Source organism: Apis mellifera, linkage group LG5 (genome assembly GCF_003254395.2).
Source record: "Apis mellifera strain DH4 linkage group LG5, Amel_HAv3.1, whole genome shotgun sequence".
Lineage (NCBI taxonomy): Eukaryota > Metazoa > Arthropoda > Insecta > Hymenoptera > Apidae > Apis > Apis mellifera.
This window is the reverse complement of record NC_037642.1, coordinates 1012549-1033461: the sequence shown is the minus strand read 5'-3', so window position 1 is coordinate 1033461 and position 20913 is coordinate 1012549. Positions and strand designations below refer to the sequence as shown.

The 20913-nt window shown below is 22.3% G+C and overlaps 2 protein-coding genes and 1 long non-coding RNA gene across 3 annotated transcripts; 2 read left to right on the top strand and 1 right to left on the bottom strand.

Moving 5' to 3' along the window:
- Positions 1-373: 373 nt before the first annotated feature.
- LOC550886 (atlastin) lies at positions 374-17274 on the top strand. Its single transcript, XM_006557226.2, has 8 exons — positions 374-904; positions 2090-2170; positions 11395-11654; positions 11964-12743; positions 13711-13932; positions 14014-14228; positions 14308-14374; positions 16434-17274. The coding sequence occupies exons 1-8, from the start codon at positions 760-762 to the stop codon at positions 16563-16565; spliced, it is 1902 nt and encodes a 633-aa protein (XP_006557289.1). The 5' UTR covers positions 374-759; the 3' UTR covers positions 16566-17274.
- Positions 17275-18627: 1353 nt separating this feature from the next.
- Positions 18628-19777, bottom strand: LOC113218779 (70 kDa peptidyl-prolyl isomerase-like). The gene is made up of 2 exons (XM_026440817.1): positions 19687-19777; positions 18628-19526 (listed from the first exon to the last, which is right to left on the bottom strand). Exon 2 carries the CDS (start codon positions 19506-19508, stop codon positions 18645-18647), a length of 864 nt encoding a protein of 287 aa, XP_026296602.1. The 5' UTR covers positions 19509-19526; positions 19687-19777; the 3' UTR covers positions 18628-18644.
- A 219-nt stretch (positions 19778-19996) lies between these two features.
- LOC102655142 lies at positions 19997-20707 on the top strand. The gene is made up of 3 exons (XR_407433.3): positions 19997-20112; positions 20336-20398; positions 20492-20707. It is a non-coding gene; the product is annotated as an uncharacterized LOC102655142 (long non-coding RNA).
- The last annotated feature ends 206 nt before the right edge of the window (positions 20708-20913 follow it).

The window sequence follows — 20913 nt, the reverse complement described above, 5'->3', positions numbered from 1 at the left end:
TAATTCCAGAAACCTTCTCAAATCATTATTATGGATGTTAAAAAATCCAAAATCTTAAATACTTCGATAAGATGATTTCCTTAACATTCCAAAACTTATATTTTTAAAATCATCGAATTTTTAACCGCTTAAGAACAAAATTTTTGTTCCTTTCTCTCTTTTCTCATACATAACTCAAACTTGTATAAAAATCCAAACTTTCAATACAGCCTCGGTATAATGTACATCCCAACTGGTCTTATACGCCAAATCACGGTCGTAAATCTAGAAATGAGATCACAATTACGTCTATTATTAAATACCGTGCGTTCAGGCCGGTTTATTCCTGGGTTGCCGTCGTCGAAGCGGATCTCCGCGGAGCGTATTCATTAATTGCCTTTCGCGGCGCGTAATATCAAGCTATACGTTATACAGCTGTACGCAGGACGCGTAACTATCGTCGATACAAGGTGACACACCGCAATCGTCACCCAGGTTTCACCGGTATTCACCGATTGTGGGATACTGCCAACTGGTGTGGAGTTCGCCGCTGCTCTGACCGCTGTTGCTCATCGGCCAGGCCACCACCACACACAGCGGGATATTTCTAGTCGGTTGCCATGTACGAGTTAGTGCTCGACCGTGTGGGCACCTGTACGTGTCGGTCCATCGCTGCCATCGTTTCCTCGGTCGGTCCAGTCGATACGCGATTTTTCCTTTTTAGTCCGATAGTGGAATAGCGCGAGGCTTAAGTGTGTCGAATGTGAGACAACCGACAGGATGAGCGAAACAAGGAAGACAACGAGCATCCGGAAACGGGAGGAGCAGCAATCGCCCAGGCCTAGACAACAACCGATCAGGCCACCGAGGACGAAGACGCAACAGGCTCGTGACAATAAGGCTATCGATCGGCACGAGAATCGTGGTGCGCCGTGGAACAACGTAAAACCAGCTTAAATAGCTGACCGTGTCAAGTTTAGGTTCAATCGAATGTTTGATCGTGGATTAGAGAAATTTAGGGGAGGGGAAAAAAAAAAAAAAAAAGAGGGAGAAAAAAAATGGTGGTTTTAACGAAATATTGTGAAATCGAGAATAGCCGTGTGTCGTGAAATTTAATTGCGAAACGAAACGAGCTTAAAACCACGGATTTTGGACGGGATATGTATTGGGACTGAAAAGTTTACTCGGTGGATAGGGAATTGGCTTGCTGTCAAAAGCTCGGAGAGACGCAACAAGCGATAAAAGGATGCGTTGATCGGGATGATTATGGTACAGAAACATAATAGTAAAATGTTCGAATATACGAATAGTTTCGTATATACGAGTAGGCTGGATTTAAATTGGCTATAAATTCTTTATTAGTTCTCTATGATGGCGGATTTCAAAGTACAGTTATTAATATCAAATATTAGTGGATCATAAGATCGATATGAAATTGAATTCGACGCGATTAATATTAAATACGTCATCTTGTTGAAGATACAGATATAGTTAGACTGCTCATTTATTTACGTATTTCTAAAGATATAACGAAATGCATAAAAATTCTAAAAATAAAATATGTATTTTTTTTTTAAATATTTCATGAAACGAGTTATTAATTTTCTTCTTTCATATTTTTTTATTTATATTCATAAAAATGTGCATAAACGTTTAGAATTTAAAGATGATAAAATCATCCATCAGATCTTTAAATAGATACGCGAAACGAGCTTTTGAGAGCAACTTTTTAGAATTTTGTTTTAATTGAATGTGAGGATTCGGTCATGAAATTGGCACGTTTCCAAAATCTCGTGAATGCAACAGCTTCGTGGCAATGAAAATGTTTATCGGAATGTAGACCTTCGAAGTTCATTGTAACAGCAAACGTTTCAAATATAAATTTTTTTTAAAGAGTTTAAATCTTGAATAAAATAGCAGTTTGTTACACAAACCATTCAATAGTCTGTTTTCCAATTATTTATAATATTTATTATATAAAATTTCATAAATTTTTTTTCTTCTTATATGATTTGTTATTCATGAATGAAAATATTTTATAAAAAAATAATATATACAAGATATTCTTATATAAAAGAGACTAAATATGCGTTTGAAAATTTATTTTCAGTCAAGAAAGCACCGATGACGGCCCTCGATGAGAACGTAAACCGTGTTCCACGGGTATACACAAACGAAAGAGAAACAGAAAGTGAGTTTTTTTCTTCTTAAGCACGTCTTTTCGTATTCATCTTATGATAAGAATACTTTTTTTTAATACATTTTATTAATAAATCAACATAAATTAAAATTTTTTTTCGGAATTTTAAATTTAATGTAAAAGGTAATGATATTTATATTACAGTCCACAACAAAAAGATGACACACTTCTAAATATGATAAAATCTTTTGCTCATATATAAATTTCAAGGTTGCTTCTGTTAACGAAATTAATTGGATAATAAAAATTCTAATCAAAACTTAAAGAGAAGTCAAGAGATGCGATAAGATGATAACAATTTCTAAATTCTTTTTCGATAGTTAAAACTAAACCGTCATTATTTATATCGTGTAATGTTGAACATTTAATATTGTATATGTTTATTATTGTTTTTTATTGAAATTTCGTCATCAGACTAAAGAAATAATCTTTATCTCATTTTGAAATAGAAACAATTTTAATATTACAAAAAAAACTATTTTAAAAATTACATGTATTATATATTGGAGTAATATTATAGAATTTAATATAATATCTATAATAATTTATAATATAAATATAAGAATAAAAATAAATATATTTGTTCAAATATTAAATTTTTGGGATATCATCTTTTTGTTGCAGGATATACAAATTAATTGAATTTTGAACTTGATTATCAGTAAAAAAAATGTTAACAAAATATTTTTGTAATTTATAAAAAATTCAAGATACATAATTATTTATATATATGGGAAGTGAATAAGAAATATTTTTAAAAAATTGCACCTTAGAGACATCTGATAATCAAATAATGATTAGATAATCATTCAAATTAAATAATTCAGTAGATTGGATTGATTATTCAGCATTCAATTAAAATTATTTAACACATAATACATAAAATATTTTTTCATCACTTTCCAAATAAATAAATATATAAATATATAAACAAATATATAAATTTGAACTTCTTTATGAAGACACATAGAAAAACATCCTATATTTAATTTTTCATTGATAAAAATTGCCCAATTTCTTTTTGTGCTTTATTGTAGAATATTCAATTTGAAAAAAAAAAAACACTTGCACTGAATTTCTGACATTGACTTTTTTTTTTTATCATTTTAAATAAATGAAATACTTTAAAGATTAATCTGTTAATTAACTTTATTTATCAATCTTGATGATTTTGAAATATATTATAAAAAATGCACAAACAAGTTTTTTTTGTATATAAGAAAAAAACAATCAACATTGATTTTCATGTTGTTTGTAAAAAATTTTTTACTAATACTGATAATGTTATAATATGAATTCTTTCTATACATGTGCATAATAGCTATGAATATAATCTATGATAATATATACGTCAATATACCTTAATACGTTATTTATTAACTATTAATTACATTTTGTATTTAGTTACATAGTTACATAAATACATAAACATTTAATATATATAATGAATGAAAATCTATTTTCTTATTAATTTAAATAAGATCCTTTTTAAAAGATATTAAATATGAAGTTGCTATTATTCTAACTTCAATCACTTAGGTTTTGTTTTATATTTTGCATTTTGAATAGAATTATTATTGATTATATATATATATATTATTAATATTTTGATGATAACGATATCGATTTTCATAATTCTACTTCCAAATATTCGTAGAATGCTTAAACTCGCTATAAATAATAAGTGGTGATATTAATTCAATTATTTTGAGTACTGGTCGCCATGATATATTTATATTAACAGTTGATAAATAGTGTATTGCATATTGTTGCATGCACTGCTACAAATACAGTATACAATAAACAGAAAAATTAATGTAATAAATTAATGTAATAAATCGAATATTACATTACAAATACATAGTATATATCATAAAAAATTTTATGAACAATTTGAAAATCAAAATTGTTATATTTAAAGGAAAAAGTTGTTCAAAATAATGTTCTTTATAATATATTTCAAGCTTAGTAAAATGAAAAAGGATTTGATCAGTTTTCACGATTTTATATTTCTAATAAAAATTTTACTTCTTGAACTACTATGTTTCACCTATATTTAACCTAATCTCATGAAATGTGTTATTTTAAAATAAATTAGATTTATTAAAAACTTTCCGGATATTTTCTAAGAACGTATTATAAGTTGATTATTCGAGAAGAAATAAATATTCTGCATTGAATTATAATTAATGCATTTTACGAACATCATAAAATATCTAATATCATGCAAAAAGCAATGTCATTATAAGGCACATGAACATGTAATGTAGGAAATAAGTAATCATAGTGTAGCAATGTACGTGAATATATATGCACGTGTGTGAATATTCAAGCACAATCACAATTTTTTTGTCAATATTTATAGATTTGATTTTTCATATTTCTTTCGCTACACAAATTCTATATGTTAATCTTCGCACGGCCATCATAGAAAATCAAACTTATTTATAGATAATCTGTTTAATCTTTTTAATTATTTTATTTTCTAATTATTAAATAAAAATATTTCGTAAAGATTGATCGAATTTTCATTCTATTGCGTATAGATATATTGTGGTTTTTTTTCTTTTCTTTTTAGTTCATAACTAAAAATAATATTTAAAAAAAAAGTAAATTTTATTCATTCAAATATTGAAACAAAATATTCGTTTATTTCAGAGAATATATTGTTCTCTTCTTTCTTGACAATGACTTTATTTGTGCTTTTAATTTTGTATTATCCATAGCTATATTGAAATGCAATTATATTACATATTTTAAATAAAGAACATAATTAGATATATATAAAAAATTCTATGATTTCAAATGATATTTATATAATAACATTAATTTTCTATTCTGAATGGTAATATAAACGATATCCAAAGTCTTTCTTTATGAATATATAATATTGAATTTCAAGAAAAAAATTATTGAAGATATGGAACATTTTTAAATATAATTTATAAATAAAATTTTAAAAAATGTTACGTGCAAGTTACTTAAAAATATTCGAGATAATAATCATAAATAAAAGTGATTTTCAAGTGACATAAAACATAATAATACATTCATAAATAAATTAAGTTTTAGATTTTCATTAGAACAATTGCATTAATCAACATCTTGTTTTCAAGATCTCCATCTTCTTTTCAAATGTATTATTTGTCAACAGATCACTTTTTTTAATTTAATTAAATTATCGTATTTTATTTTTCCTACTAAACCAGACATGTCTCAATTTCAGAGAAATTCTTGTATATACAAGTTTTATATAATAACATAATAATGATTCGTGTAAATACATTGTATGATAATAGATTAAAAAATTGATTATGTCTGCCAATAGCGATTTGACATTGACGATTACAAGGAAGTAGCATTTAAAATAAAAAATATAAGAGATATCGAAAAAAAATAGGATTAAAATGCAAATATAATCGACTTTTTTTATATTAACATTTATTCATAATATGTATATTTCCGTTCATAAATCATCGAACACTTACATAAATTAAAAAATATGGACTATTTATATTATGAAATAATCTATTATATCTATTATATAAATAAAATTAGCATGCATTACAAAATAATTCATTAGATATTAACATTTAATTTTATCATTTTATTGTCTTTAACAAAAAATATTTTACATGAAATTATTTCGGGAAGAGTATATTATGCTATTAGTTTTTTTTTTTTTTTTTTTTTTGCATATAAAAAGGACATGTTTAAAAGGTTATAGGTTGATATTTTTTTTAAATGAGATATGTATCTTTTATTCTATCAGTTGATACAATTTGATATTCTTTACAGAAAATATTATAAGAAATAATCTATGTTCAAAAATCATTAGTTTAGGTATCATTTCATATTGAAAGACAAAATATATAAAGACAAAATAATATTTTACTGTTCATATTTTTCTTGTCTTTAAAACGATATTTATTTATTTTTATAAACTTTAAATTAAAATATCTTTGAAATTAATAATTTTTGGACATAAATATTTTTTTATAAAGAAATTGTATCATTTTGGTGCAGTAAAAGATATATTATTTAAAAAAAAATTAATTCACGTCTTTTATAATATTCTCTATATAATGATATTTGCTTATAAAAAAAAATTAATAACATCAAAATGTAGTTCCTTGAAATTATTCAATTTTTTCTAAAAAAAATTTTTTGCTATTAATAATGTAACAATAGTATAAAACAAGATATTTGAATAATATTTGGTAATATTTGGATAATAATTATGAACCATATTATGCATACATAATATTAAAAATATATCATATAAATTACATTAAAAATCTTATTAAAATATATATAATTAATTATACATTATTCTATAATTTTTTAATCAACTTGAGATTAAATGATTGTGAGTGTATCATAATTTTTATAAATTTTCAAAATATATTTAGAATTGTTGTCTTGCATAAATATAAAGTTTTGTTCTAATTAATCTTCTTCTAAATATTGTATGATTACAAAAAATGTTCAGATACATATTATTAATTCTTAAACTTTCATTAAATTACAACATTTCTTAAACTTTTATTAAATTATCAGATTTGCATCGAAACACTTTTGTATTATTATGAATTGACTTCCATATTTTACAATTAGAATAATAGAATCAATTATCAATTTATCATTTGTGTATTTTTTCTACATATAACTCATTCTTTTTTAACAAATTTTTTAAATTTCGACTTGTCCATAATATTTTTTCCAATTTTTATGTTTTTACTCATTTTAAGCGTTTTTAGAATTCTTAAGTGCTATTTTTTTTACAACGATATGTGTGAAATTCAGCTTAAAAAAGATACCATTTAATTGTCATCTTGATTTGATTCTCTCGTTTTCTATTAATTTTGTTTTATTATTGTTTTTTCTTTTATTCAATTCAATTCTTTTTTTATACAAGAAATTATTCAATTTCTCGAATAAAATATATTTCTTGAAAGAGTAATAATATGCTTAAATATTTTTATTACAATTAATTATTTTCTAAAATTATTCTTTACATACATGATCGTATATATTGTTCATTCCTTATTTCTATTTAATTTAAAACAGAAATAATTATTTCTATTTAATTTAATTTATAAGATCTCATGGCATATTTAACATCTATTATTATTATCAAAATATTACCAAATTTCTAAAATAAAAAAATATATAGAATTTTGTTCTATCATGTTCGACATGTCAAATGGCTTATTATCTTTTATTTCGGACTGTACTATATAAAATAATAATTTTGCATTCAAGTATTATTAATAATATTATATAATTAAATTAAATATGTAATACATAATTAAATTAAGATAAAATCATTTCAGAAAATTGTATCTGTGTTTTAATAAATTTCTTTATTTCTTTTCTTATGGATAAGAATGTATATAATCGTTCAAGATTAATGTCGAAACTTGATTTTAGATTGGCGAAATGTTTCAATACAAATGCAGAATCTGTAAAATCTTGAAATTTTCAAAATTCGAAATCAGAATATTTATTTTTATTCTTTTTTCATTTCTGAAAAATGAAAAATTATTTATTTATTATTTATTTTTAGAAAAGTTAAAATTTTCATAAATTTTTATTTTGGAAATTTTTCAAATTTCAAAGTCTTAATTAACCAACAATAGCAATAGTTTATGTGCAGAAATTAAAATTTTGTTTTATTTTTTATATTTTTTTATTGTGATAAATTACATTATAAATACTAATTATATATTAAAATATAAAACTATATTAATTATAATAAATAAATATAATAAATCTAAAATACAAAATTTATTAATTAGATAAAAAATGCATATTTTTGTATGATATCTATACAAATTATTATTTATATAGATTTCGAAAGATTTCAATATTTCGAATGTTTTATCACTATCCAAGATTATTTCGAAGAATTTACGTCACAATGTAATTAAAATGCATTAACTCGTACTATTTCGGTATAATCTACTTTTTAATCTATACTTTTTAGTATTTATAGTAAATTAGGAATAATTATTGAAACTTAATATTTAATTTTTGAAAAAAATTTATTTTTGAATAGTTTAATAATAGTTTAATATTAATTATTATTAGTCAATATTAGTTACTAACTTAATCGATATATTTTAAAAAAGAACTAATGATAAAACGGACGGAAACGAAAAAAAAAATGGATAAAAGAAATTATAATTTATAATTTATAGTGGAATAAATTATTAATTCAAAGATAATCCTTGGATTAATATTAAAATCATTGAATTCTATTAATAACATTTTTTATTATAATTAAAAAAAAATTATAATTGTGCATCTTTTTTATAATAAAATCTACTTATTTATTTTAAAATTGTACAAAAATAATCAAGTAAAAAAATTAATTCTCGATCAAATTTAAATTAAAAAATTAATCTATAACATAATTCTATAATTAAATTTTATATGAATTATTAACTTAAAAAAAAAATCAGTATATTTAAATCTTTGTTTTTGTGCCAATATGTTAAAAATATTTCTATTTTTAAAAATAACAGCAAAGTTATGACTTAAAAATTTAAAAACAATAAAAAAGAGAACTATAAATTAACTTATCTTCATAATAAGCTACTATTTAATCGAAAAAGAAAAAAAAAATCTATTTTGAATCGTGTCTAAAAGAAAGGATTTCAATTTTTTATTTAAAAGTTGTGTTCAAAAATTCAACCATGAAGACAGATCGATCGAACTGTTAAGTTAGTTTATTTTTGAATAACAGGTTTGTGGTCAAGATGCCAGACTAGTATAGTCGTTTTACACGAATGCAAATGCATATATATCTCAATGTATATCTCAATGTATATCTCAAATGTATATATCTCATCAATTATAAAACAGGAAATCGAGAAATCGAGTCGTGAGAAATTCACTTCGAGTTCTATGAGCGCATAGTATGGAAACTATATTGAAAAACGAAAGTGTACGATATTCTTGAAACCTAGATATCGTGCATTTCATGCGTTATAATAATATTTAGCAATAACATTTCAAGTATACATATAATGAATTACGATTTTTAAAAAAAATTCTTTTTATTGTATAGGAATAATGCATAAAATAAATTATTTTATATTTTATTGGATAATATATAAAATAACAACTTTTATTTTATAGTCATTTTCACTTTCGATGATCTTAAAATTTCTCATCAAATATATTATGACAATTCATTTAATTCAAGTTATTCGTTAAAATATATTTACCATTATATATATTCAATGCTAAACTTTTCTTAAGATTTTCTTTTACATTTAAGATTGAATATTCAAAACATATGAATATTATATATTGTGTGAAAAAATTATATACATGAATTAATTTTTTCAAATTATTTTTTTTATTAATTTCAATAAGATTCAATTCTGAATTCAATACTGATGATTTCAATAAGAAATGCAAATAAAAAATATTTATATATATAATTATATATAATAAAATATTATCAAAAACTTATATAGTTTTAAAATTATATTCTACTAAAAGCTTCACATTTATCATTAATTTAAATGATTTTTCAAAAATAGAATTTAATCAAATAATTATTATGATATATATATATATAATTAGTTTATCAAGGATTAACAAATTATATATTATAAGTAAATAATTATATATTATTATAAGTACATGTCATATTTTAACTTGAAAAAAATTGATATAATGAAGATATGACAAAATTGAAATAATGAAGATATGACAAAATTGAAATTGATTTTTAAATTTATTTATTTATATTAATACTAATTTCGTAAATAATAATTAAATAGATTATAAATAGCACGCTATTAGAATTATTAGAAAATTATTATTAGAAAATATTAGAATTATTCCTATAAATCATGATTTTCAGACAATATTTTTGATTTTCGTAAAAAAATATGATTTATAATAAAAAAATAATTTTACCTTTGAAAAAAATTGATTGAATTCATTTTTTGCAACATTTTTCTTTACATCAATTCCCATCAAATCAAAAGTTATAAAATTCATTTGTAGCATTTTAACAATTTTTCAATATCGTGTACATAATTATTTGATCATGATTATTAACGATATATTCTTTTTATTATTTACATTTGTTATTATCTTCTTAAATTTTTAAAATAAGTTCTTCGCGCATAAGTTTCGTATCTGCAAGTTGAATCGAATTACATGGTCAGTATGTTATTCGCATGCAATGATAGTTAAAGCTATTTGTTTTCTCGTTTCTCACGTTCATGTGCCTGAATGATGTCAGTTAAGTCAAGGCCTGCAAACGTCGTCATGCTTCCATTCTTATTACCGTTTGCAGGTAAGATAAAAATTTTTGATCATTCGTGATTTATAAATTATTTTTTAATTTTATTTTCGTTTCTTCATTATATCTTTTAAAGATCTCGATAAATAATTTTTTCAGAAAGATAAAATAGTGAAAAATATTTATAAATTATTTTTTTAAAATTAATTCGAGAAAAATTTTATCAAAAATTATGAAAAAAAAAATTTAGATCAGCTGAAATCTATAATACAAATAATACAATAATAAGATATTTAATGAGATATCTAACTTATATTTTTTCATTTGATATTTCTATAGTAATAAATTTATTAATTTTTTGATAATTTATAGTAATAATCAGAAAAATATATTTTTTCAAACATTTAATAATAAATTAATATATGAGATTAATATATAGAATTATATATAGAAATAATATATAATAATATATTATAATATATTTTCTTTTTATATGCGATAAAATGTGTGTGTGTGTGTGTGTGTGTGTGTGTGTGTGTGGTGTGTGTGTGTGTGTGTGTGTGTGTGTGTGTGTGTGTGTGTGTGTGTGTGTGTGTGTGTGTGTGTGTGTGTGTGTGTGTGTGTGTGTGTGTGTGTGTGTGTGTGTGTGTGTGTGTGTGTGTGTGTGTGTGTGTGTGTGTGTGTGTGTGTGTGTGTGTGTGTGTGTGTGTGTGTGTGTGTGTGTGTGTGTGTGTGTGTGTGTGTGTGGTTGGTTTATCAAAATAAATAAAATAATAAAATTATAATATATCAAATTATGTATATAGAAAAATATTTCTAAATTAAATTTAAAATTATATTTTATTTCATCAAATAACTATGTTAGTAATGTTTAAGTAATTGTTATTTGTTACTTTAAAAATGATAATGCAATGAATATGTTTTTTCAATTGTGGATCTTCATTAGATCAATCGGGTTGGCAAGAAAGAATAGAACGTCTCTCGATGAATAGTCAGGATAATAATACCTCGGACTTAGGACACCCTGTACAAATTGTGCTTGCTCATCCAGATCACAGTTTTGAATTAAACGAAGAAGCTTTATCAAAAATTCTCCTTGAAGATGATATTAAAGATAGGAGTGTAGTTGTTGTGTCGGTAGCGGGTGCTTTCAGAAAAGGCAAAAGCTTCCTGCTTGACTTTTTCTTGCGATATATGAATAGTAAGGTATGTTATTACACATAAAAATTTAGTAACAAAGTAGTATCAATTGTGTCTCTAAGAAAAATCAAATTGATCAATTCCACATTCTAAAATATTTTTAATTTTAAAATTGAAATGTATAACAGTATAATTTTTCAAAAAAATTATTATGAATGAAATTGTTCAATTTGATTTCTGCATGGCTTTGGTATATTTAGTAATTTAATAGAATATTTTTATATATAAACTAAATCAAAATTATCTTTATTTTTTTCACGCTCACGTGGAACATTGATTGTATAACAACATTGATTGTTAACATGGATGATATAGTATAATAACAACAATCAAACGGATTCTTGGTTGGGTAAAGAAGATGAACCATTACGTGGATTTTCGTGGAAAGGAGGATCTGAAAGAGACACGACAGGCATATTAATGTGGTCAAAAGTTTTTCGTGGTACTTTACCAGATGGTGAAAATGTTGCTGTGATTTTAATGGATACACAAGGTGCTTTCGATAGTCAATCCACTGTGAAGGATTGTGCGACTGTGTTTGCTCTAAGTACAATGTTGTCATCTTTACAAATTTATAATCTATCACAAAATATCCAAGAGGATGATCTTCAGCACTTGCAACTTTTTACGGAATATGGTAGGCTGGCGTTACAAAACTCTGGACGCAAACCATTCCAAAAGTTACAGTTCTTAGTAAGAGATTGGAGTTATCCTTACGAAGCGAAATATGGTGCAGAAGGTGGAAAAGAGATATTGAATAGAAGATTAGAAATTTCTGATAAACAACATCCAGAATTGCAAAGTCTAAGAAAGCACATTAAATCATGTTTCTCGGATATATCTTGTTTTCTCATGCCACATCCAGGTTTAAATATTGCCACTAATCCTCATTTCGATGGTAGATTAGCAGAAATTCAACCAGAATTTAAGGAACAACTCAAGGTATTAATACCGATGTTGTTAGCTCCAGAAAATTTAGTTACAAAGAAAATTGATGGACAAATTGTAAAAGCGAGGGATTTATTGGAATATTTCAAAAGCTATATGAAAATTTACAAAGGAAACGAGCTTCCTGAACCAAAAAGTATGTTAGTGGTAAGTTTTCATGCAATATTTGTATGCATTATTTATAAATTTTTACATGTAATATGCTAGATTAATCTAATGATAAATGATTTATTTATATATTTTGAAGTAAGCCTTATATCGGATATTTCTTTTACCAAAAATTTTACTTTCTTTATTCTGTGATCACATCCTTTAAATATAAATAGTGAAACAATGTGCATATATTTTTTGCCTTTTTAAAAATTTAAAACATTTCAAATATCATTATTTCTTAGACAATCCTTTTATAAAATTTGATAAAATTCACGAATTGCGAATTAAATCAATTATTGAAGCGACAAATTATAATATACAAATATGCAAAATTATTTTATACTATGTATTAAACAAAACTTCATATATATTGATTTTTGATTGCTCTTATGATAAATTTTAAGATATATTATAATAAATTTTATGTGCATATATAGAGTACATTTCAAATATAATAATTTTGTATATGCATATTTATTATATATAGTAATTAATTATATATCACTAATAATAAGTTAACTGTCTAATATTCATTAAACATTTTAATTTTTACAATATACTGTTTCTATATATTTCTGATGTTAGAAAAAAGTTTGATCAAATTTAATAATAATTATTAATAATAAGTTCTGGGATATCAATCGGATACCGTTCTTAATAATCTTTTCACTAAAAAATATTCTTGCATAAGTAATATAATACACATATATCATTTTCAACCACTTACCATTCTTATTTTTTAAACAAACATTCGATATTCGATAACTATATAACATTCAGTCGATCAATATTCTTTTAAACATTTATATATCTTTATTTATATTCAGTCCAAGCTTTTTTACAAAGTATTAACTCAACAATTTAAAAGTTTTGACATTAACATAATAATATACAATATACAATAACATACATGACATACAATAACATATATTTATAATATAATTCTATAATTTATTTTTAGGCAACAGCAGAAGCAAATAATTTAGCTGCAGTTACAGAAGCTAGAGAATTTTATATGCGATTAATGGAAGATATTTGTGGAACAAAAAAACCATATTTAACAACACAACGTTTAGAGGATGAACATGCACGTTGTAGGGATAAAGCTATATACAAATTTCAGAATAAAAGAAAAATGGGAGGAGAATCATTTAGTCAGACTTACACAAAAAAATTATGCCAGGTGAGAGATTGTTGGAATTGTATTTATTTATACTGTTTATTATATATTATTATAATCATTAATGCATTATTTTTATTACAGGATATGGATAAAGCTTTTGTTCACTTTAAAGCACAAAATGAAAGTAAAAATGTTTTTAAATCGACGCGAACTGCAGGAGTATATTGCGCAATTGTTGCCATTATGTACTTCTTATCCTCTATATTTGGTTTTACTGGATTATATCTATTAGCAAATATTTGTAACTTCATCATGTGCATCTGTATATTAACCTTAATGTTATTGGCATACATTAGGTATACATAGAGATATTTTAAAGAGATATTTAATAACTCTTTCCAATTATATAATTATAATTATTTTTTATTAATTTAGATACAGCGGTAATTATGACACAATTGGAATAGCAATAGATGAAGTGGCTAATGTTTTATGGAATAATGTAAGTAATGTACATTTAATTACTTATATAACATCCTATGTATTTAAATTCCTTCAGTAAGCTTTCCATTTAATATAAGTAACAGCTATCCGTAAAATCTTTTTAGCTATAAAATTAATAAACATTACTTAATTTATTTATTAATAAAGCTAATTCCATGCATTAAAATGATGAGAAGTAATTTATATATTTGTAATTAGATAATTTCATTTAGTACCTAATTTTTTGATTTAATGTACATATTGATCGTTCATATTATACAAATAGAAATTTATGTAAACCTTTATTTACATTTTTATTATTTAAAATATGTATGAAAAGTTGTGTTTACTTCTGACAAAAATATCACTTAATATATTATGCACTAAAAAAAAATATGCACTAAAAAATTCTTTTTGTAATCCAAAGATTAACTAGGTGATGTAAATAATTGCTCCTCATCATTTCACCATATTTCCTGATTCATACCTTCCACATATGATTTCTACAGGTTCGAGATATGGGGGTACTATTCACTGTACTTACACTTGCTGTGGCTGCTGCTTCATCATGGTTTATAATTTTATATGATTTTATTTTTCCAGCACCTCCTTTACCTTTTTTTCCCTCTATTCGTTTTAATTTTGAAAATATACCTAATTTTTGGGAATATTTATATTTTATCACAAATATTATTTTTTGTGCTATTTCTAAATCTTTTCACAATTGCTTTTACTTTTTACATCATTACTTTACTATTTTTTCAAAATATTTTAATTACCTAACAAATATCACTTTTGATAACATTTCTAACTTATATGATTCTTCTTTAAACTATTATTCTCCTCTTTTCATAGAATATTTACATTCTCTAATAAAAATTACTTTAGATAATATTTTCAAATTATATAATTCTTATTTAAACTATTATGCTATTTTTTCAGAATATTTACGATATATCACAAATATTATTTTTAACAATATTTTTAAATTATATAGTTTTTGTTTAGATTACTACTTTACCTGTTTTTTAGAATATTTTCATTATCTAACAAATATTGTCTTTGATAATACTTATAAATTAGATAAATATTGTTTAACTAATTATTTTTCTCTTCTTTTTGGATATTTTCAATACTTAATAAATATTTTTTTTGATAATATTTTTAAACTATATAATTTTTGTTTACATTACTATTTTCCTCTTTTTTCAGAATATTTAAATTATTTAATAGACATTATAATTGACAATATATCTAAATTATACAATTCTTATTTAAATTATTACTCCTCTTAGTATTTCCATTGTTTAATAAATAACTATTTTTCTCTTTTTTTATATTTACAATACCTAAAAGACATTACATTTAACACTTCTAAATTATCTTAATTATTTTTCTATTTTTTTAGAATATTTATAGTAGCTTAAACATAATTTTTAATGATAATTTTTAAATTATATAATTCCACTTTAAACTATTATTCCCTCCTTTTTTCAGAATATTTACATTACCTAACGAACTCTACTTATAAATAATAAAACATTTAAATTATATAATTATTGTAAATCATTTTGATTGTAGTTGAATTGTTTTGAATATATTTGCATATTATTTCTTATATATGTATTTATCCATTACTTTTACATTAATATTACATTTTTTACTTATATAAATATTGCCTTTAATATTATGTTACTATTTTTTTTCCTCCTTAATGTAAGCTGAATACTAACAGGAGCAAATGTACAAAAGGTATGGGGTTTGCTTATAATTAACATAAAAGTAAAAATAATTTTAACATAAAAGTAAAATAATTTTCATTTCATATATTTAAAAAAAAAAGAGATAGCTGTTCTTTACAATTTCTATAAAAACTATACCATTATACTTAAAACTAAATATTAATTTTTTTTGAAAATATACGATTTTATAATTATAAGTTAAAATGTATGAATTTTATGAATATGTGTAATATTTTTATATCAAATTTAAATTAATTTAAATTACATACATAATATATTTAATTGTAAATTATAAATTTTTATTAATTAATTATAAATTTTTTTGTATCTGTTCAGTTAATTAAGCCAGTCTATCAACAAGTTGTGGAGAAGTCAGTGTCCGTAGCAGTGGCTCAAGCTGCTGAAATGGCTACAAATACAACAATGAATGCCACTGTCACTGCCAATGGCAAGCCTAAACTAACATGATGTTCATTCCCTTTGTGTCCCAATTTCTTAAGTGCATTAGAAATATACACCAATGTATTAAAACCAGTAAGTGACATAACAAAATTTAATTGTTTTTACCATGTAATATGAGGCCATAAATAGCTATTTCTTTGTTAAGTCACAAGGAGGGACTGTGCGTTGAACATATTTATTTAAAATGACTGTGAATGTATATACAATATATTTTGATTATAATTCCCTCTAGATTGTTGAAAAACATCACTATTGTCTATGATTGATATTACATTGTTAAAAAAATAAAATTCCACAATTACTGGTAAAAAATATTGTTTGGATAGAAACTATTGTTTTGGGGTTGTTAATGTTTATGATCAATTTTAATTTTTTTTATATTACAATATATAAATATATATACATATGTATACCATAAAGAAACAAAGTGTAAACAAATTTTTAAAAACAGTATACTTCTACATTTTTTGATAACATTGAATTCACATTTATCTCTTTAGTTAGGAAAATATATTTAAGCATATTTCAAGATAACAAAAAAAAAATATATTAAAATATTTTTGAAAAGGAATTTTAATAATACACACTTTGTATATTTATGCATTATTCTATGTATATGAACTAACATACTTAAATTATATCCGTGCCAGATTTATTCAACATCAGTTACTATTGTATTGATTAATTTTTTTAATAAACTGAAGTGTAAATACTATTTAGTGTTCATTACACTTTATAAATTTCAAATAAAATTCATAATATTTAATTAATTATAATAATACATTAAATGTATACATATGCCATGTACTTTATATTTTTAATAGATTTAGCATTAAACAATTCAATTTTAATATTTTGCGGAACGTAAATCATACGTTAAACAAATTTTTAAAGAATTGTAAATATAACTAGAGTGCTAATTTCTTTTTAAATTAGAAATTGTTCGTAAGATTTATATTATATGATTTATTTCTATAATAATTTAATGCATGTTCTAATATATATATATATATATATATATATATATATATATATATATATATAAATAATTTATGTATTTTTAAAACAGAAAATGGAAAGATTATTGAGATTTCATATTTAAATATTAATATGGGAAAAATATAATTTTATGGTGATGGTTTAAATAAAAAGTTATATCAATTATTTGTTGATTTATTAGTGATCACTTTTATTTTGACAGGAAAATGATAATTTTATGAATTTTATCGATATATGTACCATTATTCATATATTAAGTATATATAATACAACTTATTGTTAAAACATTGAAATGTTTACTTATAACACTCTATTTACATTATAAATTTTATTATTATTATTTTATTATTACATTTAAAAATAATATTTACATAATTCTAATTTTAATTTATCAAAATAATTATAGATTCAGTAACATTTTATTTAATTGTATATTTTAAAATGAAAATACATTATAATGAAAGTGCCAGTACATTCATTTAAAATTAGTTACATTAAAAATATAAAATATATTTTATATTTTATTAAAAAATAGAAAACTTATTTTAATTATCTCATATTTTAATGTATTTAATCAATTTAATTCTAGAATTATAACTATAACTGTGTAACATAATTTATTTTCTAGATGCATCATGTATTTTTCAATATTATATATAATATGAAGATATTCTAATAGTAGTTAAATAAAAATACTGAATTATAAATTATAAAATAAAAAATGTATAAAAATAATTTTCTTTTAATTTTATTTTTATTCAGTATTTAATATATTTTTTAATGTGCTTTATAAATATAACGTGAAGTAGTATTAATAATAAAATCTGTTTTCAAAAATTAACTTAATATTTTGACATATATCATATATATATCAATATCTTTAAACATAGTTCTATAATAAAATTACTTAATAATAATACAAATACATATTGGATATAAAGTTACATATTGTAACAAATTTTTTTGTTGTAATTTTAATAAATTATTCATAATGTAAATTATTGTAGATAAAAATAAACATTTATTTTTTTATCCATGAAATAATTTTTTTTTTAATTTTTCCTTGTAAATAAATTTAATATTATTTTAAGTTTTAAACATCCTCTTCACCATATTTTCAAATTTTTGATTTGCCTCTTGCAATTTTGTATTATATAGTAAATATTGTTCTTTTATTGTTTGATTATGTGGTTCTAAATTAATAGCATTTTTTAAATCAGGAACAGCCTTTTCAAGATCTTTTAATCTTCCATGTGCAACTCCTCTTCTATATAATGCTTTAACATTATTGCTTTCTTTAGATAAAACTTTACTACATAAAGATATTGTATATTCATAATTCTTACGATTTAATTGACATCCAGCCATATTATTATATAATACAAGTCTTAAATTATTAATATTATTTTCTAATTCTTTATCTAATTCTAAATCTCGTATTGGTTCTAATGTTATAAGAATTTTGCAAGCTCTACTAAATCTATAAAATGCATCCACCCATCTTTGTTCTTTAAATAAATATACACCAGTTTCTTTATATTTTAAGGCTATATTATATTTTTCTTCTGGTGTCCATTCCCAAATTGGTTTATATGGTTGAATTTCAGTTAATGTTATTTCAAATACAACATACAAATTAATGTCTTCAAGCAATATATTTAATGTAATTAAACTTTTTTCCGAAATCATCATCATTTGAAGTGCTCGTTCAATTTGACGATCTATTTCACAATTTCCTTCACCTATAATTAATCTCTTTTTATTTTTGCCATTTAAAATTTTTGAATTAAATTTTTTGCTCAAATCTTCTATAGATGCATTGATAGCATCTATATTTTCAATAATAACTTCGCAACTAGCGTATTCAGTTGCTTTTTTACAAAAAATACCATAATTTATTATTTCTTTTTTCACAATTTCATCTGCTGATTTCCACGTTTCAAGTAACATTTTTTTTAAAACACTTTACTGAAAACATAAAAATAAATATATTAAATCATATCAATCATCAATCATGATATATAATACAAGTATAATAATATAATATAATATTGTAATATGTGTTGATATATATATTTTTTAAATAAATAATATCATTCACCACAAAAGTAATTATTTTTACACGTACATCACTTTGAAGCCATTAACCTTCGAAATATCAATTGTATATATGAAGTTTTAAAATCTAAATGTTATTAAAGCGCAGACGCAACTTTATGTTGGTATTAATTTTAAAAAAAATAGATTAAGAAAATGAAAAAATTTTTGTTAAATATTTAATGATTGAAAGTTAATGTTAAATTATTAAAATATTTATGTATGAATAATGATTTAATACTTTATAAAATATATTAATTAAAAATATAAAATATTATCTTTATATATAAAAAATAAAATTACAATAAAAAGACAATTATAATTTTTGTAAATATAGAAAAAGTATATAAGATATAAAGATTTAAAAATATATAAATATATATAAATGTGCGTAATTTTTACCAGAAGTTATGGCATAAAATATTGAAATTCAGCTAAAATATATTATTGTATAGTAGTAAGTATTTACAAGTATTCAGATTTAAATATAATGCATAATTATCAATTACTTACTAAATAAAAGTAAAAATTAAACTTTAGTTTTAAGAACATAAAAATAAATTTTTGTATAAATTAATAGAATTTAACAAGTAAATTCTAAAAACTTCGATCATAATATTAGAAATGTAAAGAATCGAAAGTTATACATTTATACATGTATAAAAATACTTTTTTTACAGGTTATATTAGCCGCCATATTGGTTTCTTTTACTACCTGAGTTTATAGAAACAATAGATATTAAGTATTATGCTTATATTGCTATCATATTTGCTATCATAACATGATCATTATAATTTCAATGTCTTAAAAATTGTTTTATGATTTATTTTTGTAGATTTATGGAATGCTCAACTTGCTATGGATAAATACATCCTAAAATATTCATAAATATTGGCCAATATTAAGCAAGCAATAATATGTATGTAATATCATTAAAAGAGGAAACAAGAACAGATTTTTTTTATATTAGTAAACGACTGGAAGAAACAAATGATATCACAAAGAATATGACGGTTAATGTAATCTATAAAATAAAATATTTTTTTATATACTTTTGATTTTATATATTCTTAATATTTTTTTCTATAAATTCGATTTTGAAAATAAATGATAAAATGTTAATACAATGATACAGATATTCTGTAAAAAAAAATACTAAAGATTTTTTATTTAAAAATAAAGAGATCTTTTATGCATTTTCATAATGCATAAAAGAAATTCGTGCTAATTTCAAATTTATTCGTAAAAATTATCTAT